At 49.9% G+C, this 15,019-nt stretch overlaps 1 protein-coding gene across 1 annotated transcript in view; it reads right to left on the minus strand.

The window, feature by feature from the left end:
- fam151a (family with sequence similarity 151 member A) overlaps nt 1-15,019 on the minus strand; it is a 69,255-nt gene that overhangs the window by 6,562 nt on the left and 47,674 nt on the right. The window contains exons 5-7 of the mRNA XM_072511348.1: nt 12,006-12,230; nt 9,190-9,329; nt 6,634-6,771 (exon numbers count right to left, since the gene is read on the minus strand). Coding sequence (XP_072367449.1) covers nt 6,634-6,771; nt 9,190-9,329; nt 12,006-12,230 — 503 coding nt within the window. The remainder of the gene's footprint in view (nt 1-6,633; nt 6,772-9,189; nt 9,330-12,005; nt 12,231-15,019) is intronic.

The raw sequence follows: 15,019 nt of genomic DNA on the forward strand, positions 1-15,019 counted from the left end.
AGGGCCCCCAATGGAATTTTTTCAACGTTTCCCGCTGTGGGAAGGAGAGTACAATAGTGCCCCGACAGTATTTGGCTTTTACCAGGAGCGGGGCGACTAAAAAAGTGGTGGTGGACCCGAAGAAGGTGCGAGGGAAGAGGAACAAAATGGCGGCGGGCGGGGACCAGGCAGCGTGGGCGCAGTGAGCAACAGGAGGTTATCCAGCGCTGCTTCAGGGAGGTTAAAGCGAACCTGCTTGAGCCGATGAAGGCTTCTATCGATAAGCTGCTGGAGACCCAGACGGCCCAGGGGGTGGCGATCCGCGAGGCCCAACAAAAGATCTCCGACAACGAGGACGAGATCTTAGGCCTGGCAGTAAAGGTGGAGGCGCACAAGGTGCACCACAAGAAATGGCAGGAGCGGTTCGAGGAGATGGAGGCGGAAGAACTTGTGGATTCTGGGCCTCACGGAGGGGCTGGAGGGGCCGGACGTGGGGGCCTATGTGGTCACCATGTTGAACTCGCTGATGGGAGCGTGGTCCTTCCAGGGGCCTCTGGAGCTGGAAGGGGCCCATAGAGTGCTGGCGAGGAGGCCCAAGGCTAACGAGCCTCTGCGGGTGGTGCTGGTGCGGTGTCATCGGTTCGCTGATCTGGAGTGTGTGCTCAGGTGGGCCAAGAAGGAGATGAGCAGCAGGTGGGAGAACGCGGAGGTTCGAATATACCAGGACTGGAGTGCGGAGGTGGCGAAGAGGAGGGCCGGGTACAATCGAGCGAAGGCGGTGCTGCACAGGAAGAGGGTGAAGTTTGGCATGTTGCAGCCGGCGCGACTGTGGGTCACCTACAAGGTGCACCATTATTTTCAGTATCCGGAGGAGGCGTGGGCCTTTGTTCAGGCCGAGAAGTTGGACACAGATTGAGGGTTGGGATGGGCGTTTGGGGATTGCGGTTGATATGTTACTTTTTAAGGGGGGGTCCTTTGCTCTTGTTTTTTTATTTCTGGTTCGGTGAGGGTTGTTAGGGCGGGTTGGGCACTGTTTTGGTTGGGTTGGTTGGGGGGGGCTCTTGGAGGGGGGTAAGTAAATGGAACAGCGGTGGATGGCCAGCAGTGAGATGGGACCCCGCGGGGGAGGCCCGAGTCGGGGGTGAGGGTACTGGGCCTGTAAAAGGAGCGGCGACAGAGGTGGCGGGGCCGGGCAGGTGGAAAGCGCGGGCTTTTTCCCGTGCTGAAGACTGGAGGGGGCGGGGCCGGGGCCGGGAAGCGAGGGTTGTTTCCCGCGCTTGGGATGGAAGGGGGAGGTGGAGAGCCTGCGGAAGGGGAATGGAAGAGGACGGTGTGTCACACAATGGGAGGAGTCGAAGGAGAGGTGGGAATGGCCAGGGTCAGCAGGAGTCAGCTGACATACGGAAGTGCTATGGGGGGAGTAAAGCAGCTCGGATGGGTCCTAGCCGGGGGGGGGGGGGGGGGGGGGGATTGAGTTGCTGCTGCTATGGTCAAGGGGGAGTTGGAGCGAGTTGGGGGGGGGGGTGTCGAGATGGGGGTCTGCCGCCGTGGGGAACGGGCCGGGCGTGGGGTGCGGGCACGTGGCTGGCCGAGGAGGGGCTATGGCTAGTCGGTGGGGGAGGGGGGTGGGTAGCCCCCTGATCCGGCTGATAACCTGGAATGTAAGGGGACTGAAAGGGCTGGTCAAGCGGGCCCGCGTGTTCGCGCACCTGAAGGGGCTGAAGGCAGATGTGGTCATGCTCCAGGAGACACACCTGAAGGTGGCAGACCAGGTAAGATTGAGGAAAAGGTGGGTAGATCAGGTGTTTCATTCGGGGCTGGATGCCAAAAATCGAGGGGTGGCGATCTTGGTGGGAAAGAGGGTGTCGTTCGAGGCGTCGAGCATTGTGGCAGACAATGGCGGTAGGTACGTAATGGTAAGTGGTAAGCTGCAGGGAGAGAGGGTGGTACTGGTCAATGTGTATGCCCCGAACTGGGACGATGTGGGTTTTATGCGGCGCATGTTGGGTCGGATCCCAGACTTGGAAGTGGGGGGCCTGATAATGGGGGGAGACTTTAACACGGTGTTGGATCCGGCATTGGATCGCTCCAGGTCTAGGACGGGTAGGAAGCCAGCGGCGGCTAAGGTGCTGAGGGGGTTTATGGACCAGATGGGAGGGGTGGACCCTTGAAGATTTGCAAAGCCGGGGGCTAGGGAATTTTCATTCTTCTCATATGTCCATAAGGCTTTTTCCCGGATCGACTTTTTTATTTTGAGCAGGGCGCTGATAGGGAGAGTAGAGGATGCAGAGTATTCGGCGATAGCCATTTCGGATCACGCCCCGCATTGGGTGGACTTAAGAGCTGGGGGAGGAGAGGGACCAGCGCTCGTTGTGGCGCTTGGAGGTGGGGCTGTTGGCGGACGAGGAGGTGAGCGAGCGGGTCCGAGGAAGCATAGAGGGGTACCTGGAGGCCAACGATAACGGGGAGGTCCGAGTGGGGATGGTATGGGAGGCGCTGAAGGCGGTGGTTTGGGGAGAGCTGATCTCCATTAGGGCCCACAAGGAGAGGAGGGAGCAGAGGGAGAGGGAGAGGCTGGTGGGGGAGATGGTGAGGGTAGACAGGAGGTATGCGGAGGTGTCTGAGGAGGGATTGTTGAGGGAGAGGCATAGCCTCCAGGCCGAATTTGACCTGTTGACCACCAGGAAGGCGGAGGCACAGTGGAGGAAGGCCCAGGGAGCGATTTATGAGTATGGGGAAAAGGCAAGTCAGATGCTAGCGCATCAGCTTCGGAAGCAGGACGCAGCTAGGGAGATTGGGGGAGTTAAGGATTTGGGGGGGGGGGGGGGGGGGGCGGTGTGGTGCGGAGTGGGGTTGGCATCAATGGGGTCTTCAGGGACTTTTATGAGGAACTGTATCGGTCCGAGCCCCCACGAGAGGAGGGAGGGATAGGCCGCTTTCTGGACCAATTGAGGTTTGCGAAGGTGGTGGAGGGACGCGGGATTGGGGGCCCCGATTGGGCTGGAGGAGCTGGCCAAAGGGGTAGGGAGCATGCAGGCGGGGAAGGCATCGGCGCCGGACGGTTTCCCGGTCGAATTCTACAAAACATATGTGGACCTGTTGGGCCCGTTGCTAGTTAGGACCTTCAATGAGGCAAGGGAGGCGGGGGGGGGGGGGGGCTTCGCCCCCAACGATGTCCCGGGCACTGATCTCCTTGATCCTGAAGCAGGACAAGGATCCCCTGCAGTGTGGGTCTTAAAGGCCGATTTTGTTGTTAAACGTAGCCGCCAAGGTGCTGGCGAAGGTCTTAGCCACGAGAATTGAGGATTGTGTGCTGCAGGTGATCCACGAAGACCAGACGGGGTTCGTGAAGGGGAGGCAGTTATACACGAATGTGCAGAGGCTCCTGAACATTATTATGATGCTGACGAGGGAGGGGGAGGCGGAGATAGTGGTGGCGATGGACGCTGAGAAGGCCTTCGATAGGGTAGAGTGGGGGTACTTGTGGGAGGTGCTGAAAAGGTTCGGGTTTGGGGAAGGGTTTGTCAGGTGGGTTAGGCTGCTGTACAAGATCCCGATGGCGAGTGTGGCCACGAACAAGAGGAGGTCTGAGTACTTTTGGTTGCATCGAGGGACGAGGCAGGGGTGGCCCCTGTCCCCCCTGCTCTTCGTAGTGGCGATTGAACCCCTGGCTGTGGCACTGAGGGAGTCGAGGAACAGGAGGGGGTTGGTGCGGGGTGGGGAGGAGCATAGGGTGTCGCTCTATGTGGATGACTTGCTGCTCTCTGTGGCGGACCAGGTGGGGGGAATGCCAGAGGTAATGAGGATCCTCAAGGAATTTGGGGATTTCTCAGGGTACAAGTTCAACATGGGCTGTTCGTGGTTCACCCAGGGGACCAGGAGAGGGGGATTGGCGAGCTTCCACTAAAAAGGGCGGAGAAGAGCTTCAGGTATTTGGGGGTCCAGGTGGTCAGGAGCTGGGGGGCCTGCATAGGCTTAATTTCACAAGGCTGGTGGAGCAAATGGAGGAGGAGTTCAAGAGGTGGGACGCGTTGCCACTGTCCTTAGCGGGTAGGGTGCAGTCAGTCAAAATTACGGTGCTCCCAAGGGTTTTGTTCCTGTTGCAGTGCCTCCCCGTGTTTATCCCGAAGGCCTTTTTTAGGCGGGTCAACAGGAGCATAATGGGGTTTGTGTGGGCACGAGGGACTCCGAGGGTGAGAAGGGTGTTCCTGGAGCGGAGTAGAGATAGGGGGAGGCTGGCGCTGCCCAACCTCTGTGGGTACTACTGGGCCGCCAATGCGACGATGGTGCGCAAGTTGGTGATGGAGGGGGAGGCGGCTGCATGGAAGAGGCTGGAGACGGCGTCTTCGTGTGGGTACGAGTCTGGGGGCGCTGGCAACGGCGCCACTGTCGCTCCCTCCAAGGAGGTATACCACGAGCCCGGTAGTGACGGCTGCCCTCAAAATCTGGGAGCAGCGGAGGCGGCACAGGGGGGGAAGTTGGGGCCTCGGTGTGGACCCCAATATGGGGGAACCACCGGTTCGGCCCAGGGAGAACAGATGGAGGGTTTTCGGGGTGGCACAGGGCAGGGATACGAAGGTTGGGAGACCTGTTTGTGGACGGGGAGTTCGCAAGCCTGGGTGAGCTGGAGGAGAAGTACGGGCTCCCCCCGGGGAACACCTTCAGGTACTTACAGGTAAGGGCATTTGCCAGGTGGCAGAAGTCCCGCGGCTGCTGCCATGCACAGTACAGGACAGGGTGCTCTCGGGGGGGGGGGGGGGGGGGAGTGGGGAAGATCTCGGAAACTTACCAGGTGGATGCAGGAGGAGGAGGAGGCCTCGGTGGTGGAGGTGAAAGGTAAGTGGGGGGAGGAGTTGCGAGAGGAGATCGAGGAAGGGATGTGGGCAGGTGCCCTAGGGAGGGTGAATTCTTCCTCTTCGTGCGCGAGGCTCAGCCTCATACAGTTTAAGGTGCTGCACAGGGCACACATGACCGGGACAAGGATGAGCAGGTTCTTTGGGGGCGAGGACAGGTGTGTTAGGTGCTTGGGGAGCCCAGCGAATCACACCCATATGTTCTGGGCATGCCCAGCGCTGGAAGAATTTTGGAGGGGTGTAGCGAGGATGGTGTTCCAGGGTCAAGCCGGGCTGGGGCCTCGCAATATTTGGGGTGGCAGAGGAGCCTGAGTGCAGGAGGCGAAAGAGGCCGATATTCTGGCCTTTGCGTCCCTGGTAGCCCGGCGGAGGATTCTCCTTCAGTGGAAGTATGCGAGGCCCCCAAGCGTCGAATCCTGGATCAGCGATATGGCAGGGTTTATTAAGTTGGAGAGGGTGAAATTTGCCTTGAGAGGATCGGTACAAGGGTTCTTTAGGCGGTGGCAACCGTTCTTAGACTTCCTGGCAGAACGGTAAACATTGGTCAATGGCAGCAGCAACTCGGGGGGGGGGGGGGTTACTTTATCTTTGTTTTTGTTTATTTACACTGGGGGATCTGAGGGTGTGTATATATTTGCTATGTTTGCTTTGTGTTAAGTCGTGGTGTTAATTTATTATTCATGTACAGGGGGGAGGGGAGTATGGAGGGTTGCTTTTTTGGACTGTGTTTTGTACTTAACCCTGTTGGGTTCCTTTTTCATTTTGTTACTGATATTCTATGAAAACCTGAATAAAAATTATTTTTAAAAAATAAAAAAATAAAATGAGGTAAAGTTACACATTATCTATGATAATCTATGATTAATCTAGGACAAAGGTTCGGCACAACATCGTGGGCCGAAGGGCCTGTTCTGTGCTGTATTTTTCTATGTTCTATGTTCTAATTGGGGTAGGATAGAGGAAGATTATTATAAACCTAACCTATGACCTGAAAGCTCTCACTGGTGCAGGATATCCTCGGTGTCTGAGTTCTACAATATTAGAGCAGCATAGAGACAACTTTACTTTTTGACTGTCTCATGTCTATATGACCTAGAAATGCTCATTGGGGCAGTATCGATTTACTTTATATGCCTATAGCATCAGGGTCTCCAAGCTGTATTTCCAAGTTTACCTCCTCCATCTGTATGTGTATCTAAAATTAGCCCCAGAGCAATTTAGAAGCACCAGAATAGCACAAAATTAATTCCATTCACATTGTCTTGGATAAGATTTGGCACCTAACTGCGAGGTTCATTGTTGATGGTATTTTTGACAGAAGGAGTGAATGGTTTATATCAATCAGCTGCTTCACATACAAGCTGCAACTCGGCAGAGCCTGAACACTTTCCACAATGTAAAATTACCTAGCAAAAATCTTGTTTCATTGTTTTTACATAAACCTATATTTCTTGAGGGTGTTTTATTAACTCTAACTTTTTAAAAATAAGTTGAGTACCAAATTATTTTTTTCCAATTAAACGGCAATTTTAGTGTGGCCAGTCCACCTGCCCTGCACATCTTTGGGTTGTGGGGGTGATACCCACTCAGACATAGGGAGAATGGACAAACCCCACATGGACAGTGACCCGGAGCCGGGATCGAACCCGGGTCCTTGGCACCATGAGACAGCAGTGCTAACCACTGCATCACCGTGCCAACCCAACTCTAACTTTTAATAACTTTCATTTCATTATTTTCTTTTTACGTCGAGGTGACAGTGGCTTGCAATTGTAAATCCTGTGATCAAGAATGGTGTTACCTTTTAGTAATTCTGCCAAGTCAAGCGCTGAGGTTCCAATGTCAAACCAGTTGATCTGCAGTTCATCAAGATCTTGATGGGGGAAGTAGTCCAGTATCTCCCCGCCAGGATAAAACCTTTTGCTTCGGTTTGTCTGCACTGTGCACAGTGAGAGCAGATTAACTGTATAAAATTGAATTTTACTCTGCAGGAAACTACTTAAATTTACATTTTTAAATTTTTATTTCAAATCTTCCCCACCTCTCCTAAATGGCAGAATATTCCACCTGTGCTGGTGGTGAGAGTGGGGGGAAATAATAAAATAATAATAATAGCTTATTGTCACAAGTAGGCTTCAATTAAGTTACTGTGAAAAGCCCCTAGTCGCCACATTCCGCCGCCTGTTTGGAGAGGCTGGTGCAGGAATTGAACCCGCGCTGCTGTCTTGTTCTGCATGACAAGCCAGCTATTTAGCCCACTGTGCTAAACCAGCAATAAAGTTCAATCCTGTTTTCATCCAACAACCAAACCTTGTAGCAAGTGTCACTGGATAGCAATCAGAAGCAGATAACCTGACCCAAAGGCAAAACAGCCCACATTTTGCAGGAAAAATATTGGTAAGGATATCAGCACTAATCATTGATGAAGAATAAATCCTCACAATGTCTAGGGACCACACATGAGCTGTTTAACACGGAAATCAGGAAGTTGCTGTCAGATCAAGAGTTGGCCAGATCCTCCTGAAATTTCGGTATCTCACTGAGCAATTCAGCATTGAAAAAAAAATGGGTAGTCTTCATTACTGACAACCTCTCCGACTCTGAAAATCAGACTGAGGTCTCAATCCTTCATATTTTAAATATTGTTAGAGATTTTTAAAAATAAAAATAATGTACTAACACTTTTAATTTTTCATTCTATCTTTTACCTCCCTTGACCCCATCTTTCTTTCTTTCTCTCTCCCTAATTGAATTGATGTTGAATTCACTATTCAACCTTACATATGCTAGTTCAGACTCTGCATGATTCAGTGAGGATTCTTCAATGGGGTTGGTTAAGAGATATACACAGTCACTTGTCTGTTCACATAGGTCTCATATCTCCTCTAGAGGACGCTGTGCCAGAATGCCTTACTATAGACCCCCAGGTTCCAGCACAAAGGCTCAGAGGAAAGCTTTGGCCAAATGTAAGTGTGGTAAATAAGACCATAAGACATAGGAGCGGAAGTAAGGCCATTCGGCCCATCGAGTCCACTCCACCATTCAACCATGGCTGATTTCAACTCCATTTACCCGCTCTCTCTCCATAGCCCTTAATTCCTCGAGAAATCAAGAATTTATCAACTTCTGTCTTAAAGACATTCAACGTCCCGGCCTCCACCGCCCTCTGTGGCAATGAATTCCACAGACCCACCACTCTCTGGCTGAAGAAATTTCTCCTCATCTCTGTTCTAAAGTGACTCCCTTTTATTCTAAGGCTGTGCCCCCGGGTCCTAGTCTCCCTTGCTAATGGAAACAACTTCCCTACATCCACCCTATCTAAGCCATTCATTATCTTGTAAGTTTCTATTAGATCTCCCCTCAACCTCCTAAACTCCAATGAATATAATCCCAGGATCCTCAGACGTTCATCGTATGTTAGGCCTACCATTCCTGGGATCATCCGTGTGAACCTCCGCTGGACCCGCTCCAGTGCCAGTCTGTCCTTCCTGAGGTGATTAAGGCTGACACCATTCATTAACCAATGAAACAAATTGATGACAATCTTAAAGAAGTTGACGTGATGATTGCAAATATAACAAGGGTGTTTGAGGGTGTCTGGAGGTTGGACCATATGGTGCAATCCAGATGGAATTTTGCTTTCTACGTGCAATTGATTGGCGAGTACCTTTTGGAGCTTTGGTCTGCATTTAAACTGCTGTGCCTGGCCTGGACAGTTCATGCCTAATTTACCATCATTACTCTCAAGTTTAATATTTAGGCAACAACTGACAGCAGCCATATTGTGGTCGTAAACGCACGGTGGAAAAAAATTAAAAGTTCACGTTACGGAGATTGTGCAACACCACAAAAATAGCCCAAAGCTGCTGGAATGGGGAACCTCAGAGCAGAATCTGGGCAACTTCCCACAGGGAGGCAGATTGACTGAATGAAGATTCATTGCAGGCTGTGCTCACATACACATTTCAGAGGCAATGCCAACGGCCTCATAGCAAAGCTCTGGTCTGCCTGAGGAAAGAGGTGGCATGGTAGCACAGTGGTTAGCACTGTTGCTTCACAGCTCCAGGAACCCGGATTCGATTCCCATCTAGTGTCACTATCTGTGCGGAAGCTGCACGTTCTCCCAGTGTCTGCGTGGGCTCTTCTGGGTGCTCCGGTTTCCCCCAACAAGTCCTGAAAGACGTGCATGTTAGGTGAATTGGACATTCTGAATAGTGTGGCGGCTAGGGAATTTTCACAGTAACTTAGTGGAGTGTTAATGTAAGCATACTTGTGACACTAATAAAGATGATTATTAAAGATGTGCAGTGGAGAAAGAGGAAGAGTAGAATTAATTGAGAGAAACTTGAATACATACATGCAATTTGTTTGAATTCAGACAAAACAGGCTCATAAATGTCATAGTAGATTTGTTCAACATTGCTGTTGTCTCTGAAGAATAAGAGATCTTCCACAGTGATGGGATCAATTGATCCCTGCCATAGAGTGAGACTGTACCTACAGACATACACAAACAATCATTAGAAATGTGATAGGTTGCTCAAGAGGAACACTGAACTCTTCTGTAAATTACAATTTACATGGGTTCACAATAATTTTTCTTTCAATTTTCTACCCTCATCTCCTGGAGGAACCTATTGGTACAAAGGTTCAAGGATCATCAGCAACCCTTTGTGCTCCTGCCCAAGCACCATTCCTCATGAACAGCAGCCTTTCTGAGCATGGAGGCTTCATACTTGGCACCTGAGCACTTCTCACCCCGATTCTGTGGATGTGCAATTTTCTGGTTGAATTCTCCATATTAGAACCGGGGGCGGGATTCTCCACTCCCGCGCCAAAGTGCCCATGCCGTCGTGAACGCCGTCGAGGTTCACAACGGCGCGAAACGGCCCCAATCCCGACCGATTCAGGGCCCGATAATGGGCTAGGAGCAGGGCCGTGTCATCTACACGCGCCAGGCCTTGTCGCTGCGTAACGGCGGCGCCGCATACATGATGCAGCCGGCGCCGCATAACTGCCGTCACCCGCGCATGCGCGGGTTGGCCAGCGCCAACCCGCGCATGCGTGGTTGCCGTCCTCTCCGAGTCCGCCCCGCAAGAAGATGGCGGACGGATCTTGCAGGGCCGCGGAAGGAAGGCGGTCCTCCTTCAGAGAGGACGGCCCGACGATCGGTGGGCACCGATCGCGGGCCAGACCCCATTTGAGGTACCCCCCTGGTTCAGGATCCCCCCTCCCCCCCGCAGGCCGCCCCCCCCCAGCGTTCCCGCGCTGTTCCCGACGGCAGCGACCAGGTGTGGACAGCGCCAGGGGGAACCCGCCGTTTTGGCCTGGCCGCTCGGCACATCCGGGCCTGAGAATAGCAGGGGTGCCGGAGAATCGCCATTTTGGGTGTCTCCGGCGAGTCTCCGGCGATTCTCCGGCCTGTGGCCCGCGGAACACGACAGGGCCGTTCCCGCCGCTTGGGAGAATCGCGGGAGGGCGTTGGGGGAAATCTTGGCGGCCCAGGCGATTCTCCCAACCGGTGCGGGAGTGGAGAATCTCGCCCCAGATACATAAACTGTGGTGGATATTTAATCCATCTCTCGTTTGGGGAAAGAGAGTGACTCTCATGGACAGATATTCCTCCTTAAACTGTGAAAGGTGCTCGGGGAGAATATATACTCCTCCAAAGGGGGGGGGGGTGCCTTGAGTCTGTAGGGGAGGGCAGGTGGGGAAGTGGTGTGGTGTTGATAGAGGGTGTGTGCCACTCCCTAGTTTATGGGGGGAGGGGGTGGTGGAAATATGCATGTGTCTAGTCTGTAGGGTGTGGGGGGGGGGAGACTCTCATGGATATATATATATATATATATATATATATATATACACCCAGTTGTGGAAGGAGGTGGGGTCTCCAGTGGATATATACCCTTCCCTAGTCTGGTGGTGGTGGTGGGGGGGGCCCGCTAGTGGATACTCAGCCCTAATCTGAGAGAGGGTGGGGTGACTCCCTCCACTGCGCATTGTTAAACCAAAGCCCTGTCTGCTCATTAGAAGAAAAGTTATTCTCGGTGTCCTGGCCAATATTTATCCCTTGGCCAACATTATGAAAATTAGTTGTCTGGTCATTATCATGTTGCTGTTTGTGGGGGTTTCTATGTACAACTTGGCTGCTGAATTTCCTGCATTACAACACTTCCTACATTTTAGAAAAACAACTTAATTGACTGCATCACTTTGAGATATCCTGTAAGGGGCAATATAGATGGAGGTTTTGATTTTCCTAGTCTGGGCAGTCACTCTCGCGATATATCCTTCCTTAGTTTAGAAGTAACTAGTGGGTAAATACCCCTCTTTGCTGAAGATGGGTATAATTTTTAACATACATTATTTTGTGTTAATTCTGGCCATGAATCAAACGAAACAATTAACCAGAATTCATTCCGTCTCGTTTACAAGATAGGCGCCTGTGATTAACTTTGCAGCAAGTAACAATATTAATTATATATAATTACAAACTAAACAAATACCCCAGGGAACACTCACAATGTGTCTCATAATCTTACCATTAACAGCTGCCAAATAGCAGGGAGCTGAACTAAATTCAACATATCCTTCTTCGCTTATTTATCTTCATCCGCATTCTGTCATTTACCAACCTACACGTCACATTCATTGGGCACATGCCCAGAGAGTGCACAGCACAACAGACGTCCTGGTGTCTGAATTCAAATCTGCCACTTTGAGGAGGAGATGACTCGGTGTAAATTTCTGACCACTTACAGCAGTGGAGACAGGGATCTAATCATCTTCTGTGCCTCGCCCAGTTACGGGGATGTTCAAAAAACATTCTTCTGATAATGTAGACTGGTTTGACTTTCAAACCATTTTCGATAATATCTAAATGCTCCTTTGATATTGGCCCCATATAAATTTGGAAAGCAGCCTCCCTGAGCCAGATGCTGATGTTTCTATCGCTAAATCTGGTTCCCTGACCCTATTTTTCATGGGTCTCCTGGTTTTAATCATAGCAAAGCATAAAGATGACGATCTAGGTCTCATATGCAAACACATACTTGCACACATTATCACATTTACACATTCACAAACTCCCCCCCCCCCCAGCCCCCAAACAAAACAGCATCAATATAAAAGCATCTAAAATACACAGATTGGCTTTATTAGTTAAGTCATTACCTTGGTGACTGACTGAGAAGCCAACTAAAATGTGGCCAAGCTCGCTTCAACAGCACAGCCCGGACAGGGAATGTGACACGCTGTGGTAAACCCTTGACCAGGCCGTACATCTCTTCCACCATCTTTCGTGTATAGGGTTTGGTTGCGATCAGCGGTAAGTACAGCGACATCCAACCAGGGGAGAGGATCACATTTGGGAACCTGTGCTGTATAAGACCCAAGAACCTACAGGAAATATTTTACAGATCAGATCAGAATCAGAAATCATTCAACTAGAATTCAATATAAAATATCTGATTAATACATAGTTCTTCCGGGGCAGCACCGTGGCACAGTGATTAGCACAGTTGTCCCACGGCGCGAGGTTCCAGCTTCAATCCCGGCTGTTGGTCACTGTCCGTGTGGAGTTTGCGCATTCTCCCAGTGTTTGAGTGGGTTTCACCCCCACAACCCAAAAATTGGCAACGCTAAATTGTCCCTTAATTGGAAAAAGAAAATTAGGTACTCTAAATTAAATATATATATATATATATATATATATAGTTCTTCCCGTATCGGGTTACTGCTTCTCCTGAAGTCTCCCCTATTCCTGCTCCATTCTGGTCATAGAGCTTCAAAATATTAGTAAAGCACAGGGCAATTTAAGGACTTTTTTCCCCAATTAATTTTGGAGCTATGGAAATTGCTGGCAGCGGCAACATTTATTGCCCATCCCTAGTTTTGCTTGAGAAGGTGGTAGTGGGCCTTCTTCATCAATTCTTTCAGTACATGTGGTGAGGGTATTTCCACTGTGCTGTTGGGCTCCAGAATTGTGACCCAGAGGTTATGAAAGAATGATGGTATATAACCATGTCTGATGATATGTGACTTGGAGGGGAACTTGGGAGGTGATGTTTGCATCCACCTGCTGTCCCTGTCCTTCTAGGATGTGGAGGTTTGAGAAGTGTGGTTGAAGAAACCTTGGTGATTTTCCGCAGTGCACCTTTAAACAGGGCAAAAAGGTAACACAAGATATAGGAGCAGGAGTAGACCACATGATCAGTCAAGCCTGTTCCGCCATTCAATATGATCACAACACTTTCTTGCTCGCCATAACTCTCAATTCTGTGAGAGACCAAAAATCTGTCTAGCCCAGCCTTAAGACATATTCAACAATGTAGCATCCACAACTCTCTGGGGTAGAGAATTCCAAATATTCACAACACTTTTGAGTGAAGTAATTTCTCCTCATCTCAGTTTTAAATGATCAGTCCCTTATCGTGAGACTGTGGTCCCTTGTGTTTTAGATTCCCCAACCAGTCGAAACAATCTCTCAGCGTCCACCCTATCAAGCCCCTTCAAAACTTTGTATATTTTGGTGAAATTGCCTCTTATTCTTCTAAACTTCGAAGAATAGAGCCCACTTTACGCAGCTTCTCATCATTGGACAATCCTGCATCCTCGGGACTAATTTGTCCTCATCCCAGGGACCAATTTAGTGAACCTCCCAATGCAGGTATATATTTTCTTAAATGTGGAGACCAAACGGCACACAGTACTACAGATGTGGTCTTACTAAACCCCTGTATAACTGTAGCAAGACTTCTTTATTCCTGTACTCCAATCCCCTTGCTATAAAGGCCAACGTGCCATTTACTTTCTTAATTGCTTTCTGTACCTGGGTGTTAACTTACTGCATTCCTTGTACAAGCACACCCAAGTAATTTTGAACATCAGCACTTACAAGATTCTCATCTTTTAAAAACTTTTCTATTCTTACGAAAGTGAATAGCTTTACAATTCCCTATAATATAATCCATTTGCCATCTTGTTGCCCATTCACCTAACCTGTCGATGGGTGGGATTCTCCAGTTCCCCCAGCTGCGTGTTTCTCGGTGGCATGCTCTTCGCTGGTGGTGGGCTTCTCCACTCCCACTGTTTGTGAATGGTATTTCCCATTGAAGCCACCCCAAGCCGCCGGGAAACCTGCTGGTGGGGGTGTGTTGCCGGCGGGAACAGGGAATTAAATGGTCGGAGAGTTCCGGCCTTTTTTTTCTTTGCAGCCTTTCCATGTCCTCCCCACAGATTATCTTGGTACCTAGCTTTGTATCATCAACAATCTTGGATACATTGCTCTCTGTCTCTTCATCCAAGTTATGTGATGTTCTCTGTTTTCTTGGTGTGGATGACTTTGATGTGCGTGTTCAACAAAGAACATCAAGCTATGCTGATTAACAAAGCTAATTTATTAACACTACTGTTAACTAGATTCAAACGTATTCCTAAGTACAAAGGTTGCTAAAATAAACTTTGCTATAACTATCTACAGAACTCCACGATACAAAACTACTCTCGTTCATATCTAAACACCTTCTCCCAGAATTAAGGGTGTCACGTAATCTACGTGACTGTTCCTGATCACCATCTGGTGGTTAGATGCATTTACATGAAATTGTTAACCCTTCATCTCCCATACAATATCCATCATTGCCTGCAGAGTCTGCACGTTCTCCCTGTGTCTGTGTGGGATTCCTCCGGGTGCTCCGGTTTCCTCCCACAAGTCCCGAAAGACATGCTTGTTAGGCGAATTGCACATTCTGAATTGCCCCTCAGTGTACCCGAGCAGGTGCCGAAATGTGGTGACTAGGAGCTTTTCACAGTAACTTCATTGCAGTGTTAATGTAATCCAACTTGTGACAATAATAAAGATGATTATATTGTAACAAGTTGTACACTGAAGCCATTGTGCGCGGGTGGTGAAGGGAGTGTATGGTAATTTAATGAAGGGCTGTTGAATAAACAGACTGCTTTGTCCTGAATTCTGCTGAGCTTCTAGAGTGTTGTTGCAGCTGAACTGATAAGTGGAGTGTTTTGTGCCATGTAGCAGGTGGACAGGCTTCGGGGAATCAGGGGTGTCACTTGCGGGATTTGCTAAGCATTTGTGTGCTGTTATGAAACTGGGGACTCAGAGGTTAGTTAGAAGAAACTCAGTAATTTCCGTGTGAGCAAACAGCAGGTAAAAGATTAGGAGATTT

The sequence above is a fragment of the Scyliorhinus torazame genome, chromosome 7 (assembly GCF_047496885.1).
Source record: "Scyliorhinus torazame isolate Kashiwa2021f chromosome 7, sScyTor2.1, whole genome shotgun sequence".
Lineage (NCBI taxonomy): Eukaryota > Metazoa > Chordata > Chondrichthyes > Carcharhiniformes > Scyliorhinidae > Scyliorhinus > Scyliorhinus torazame.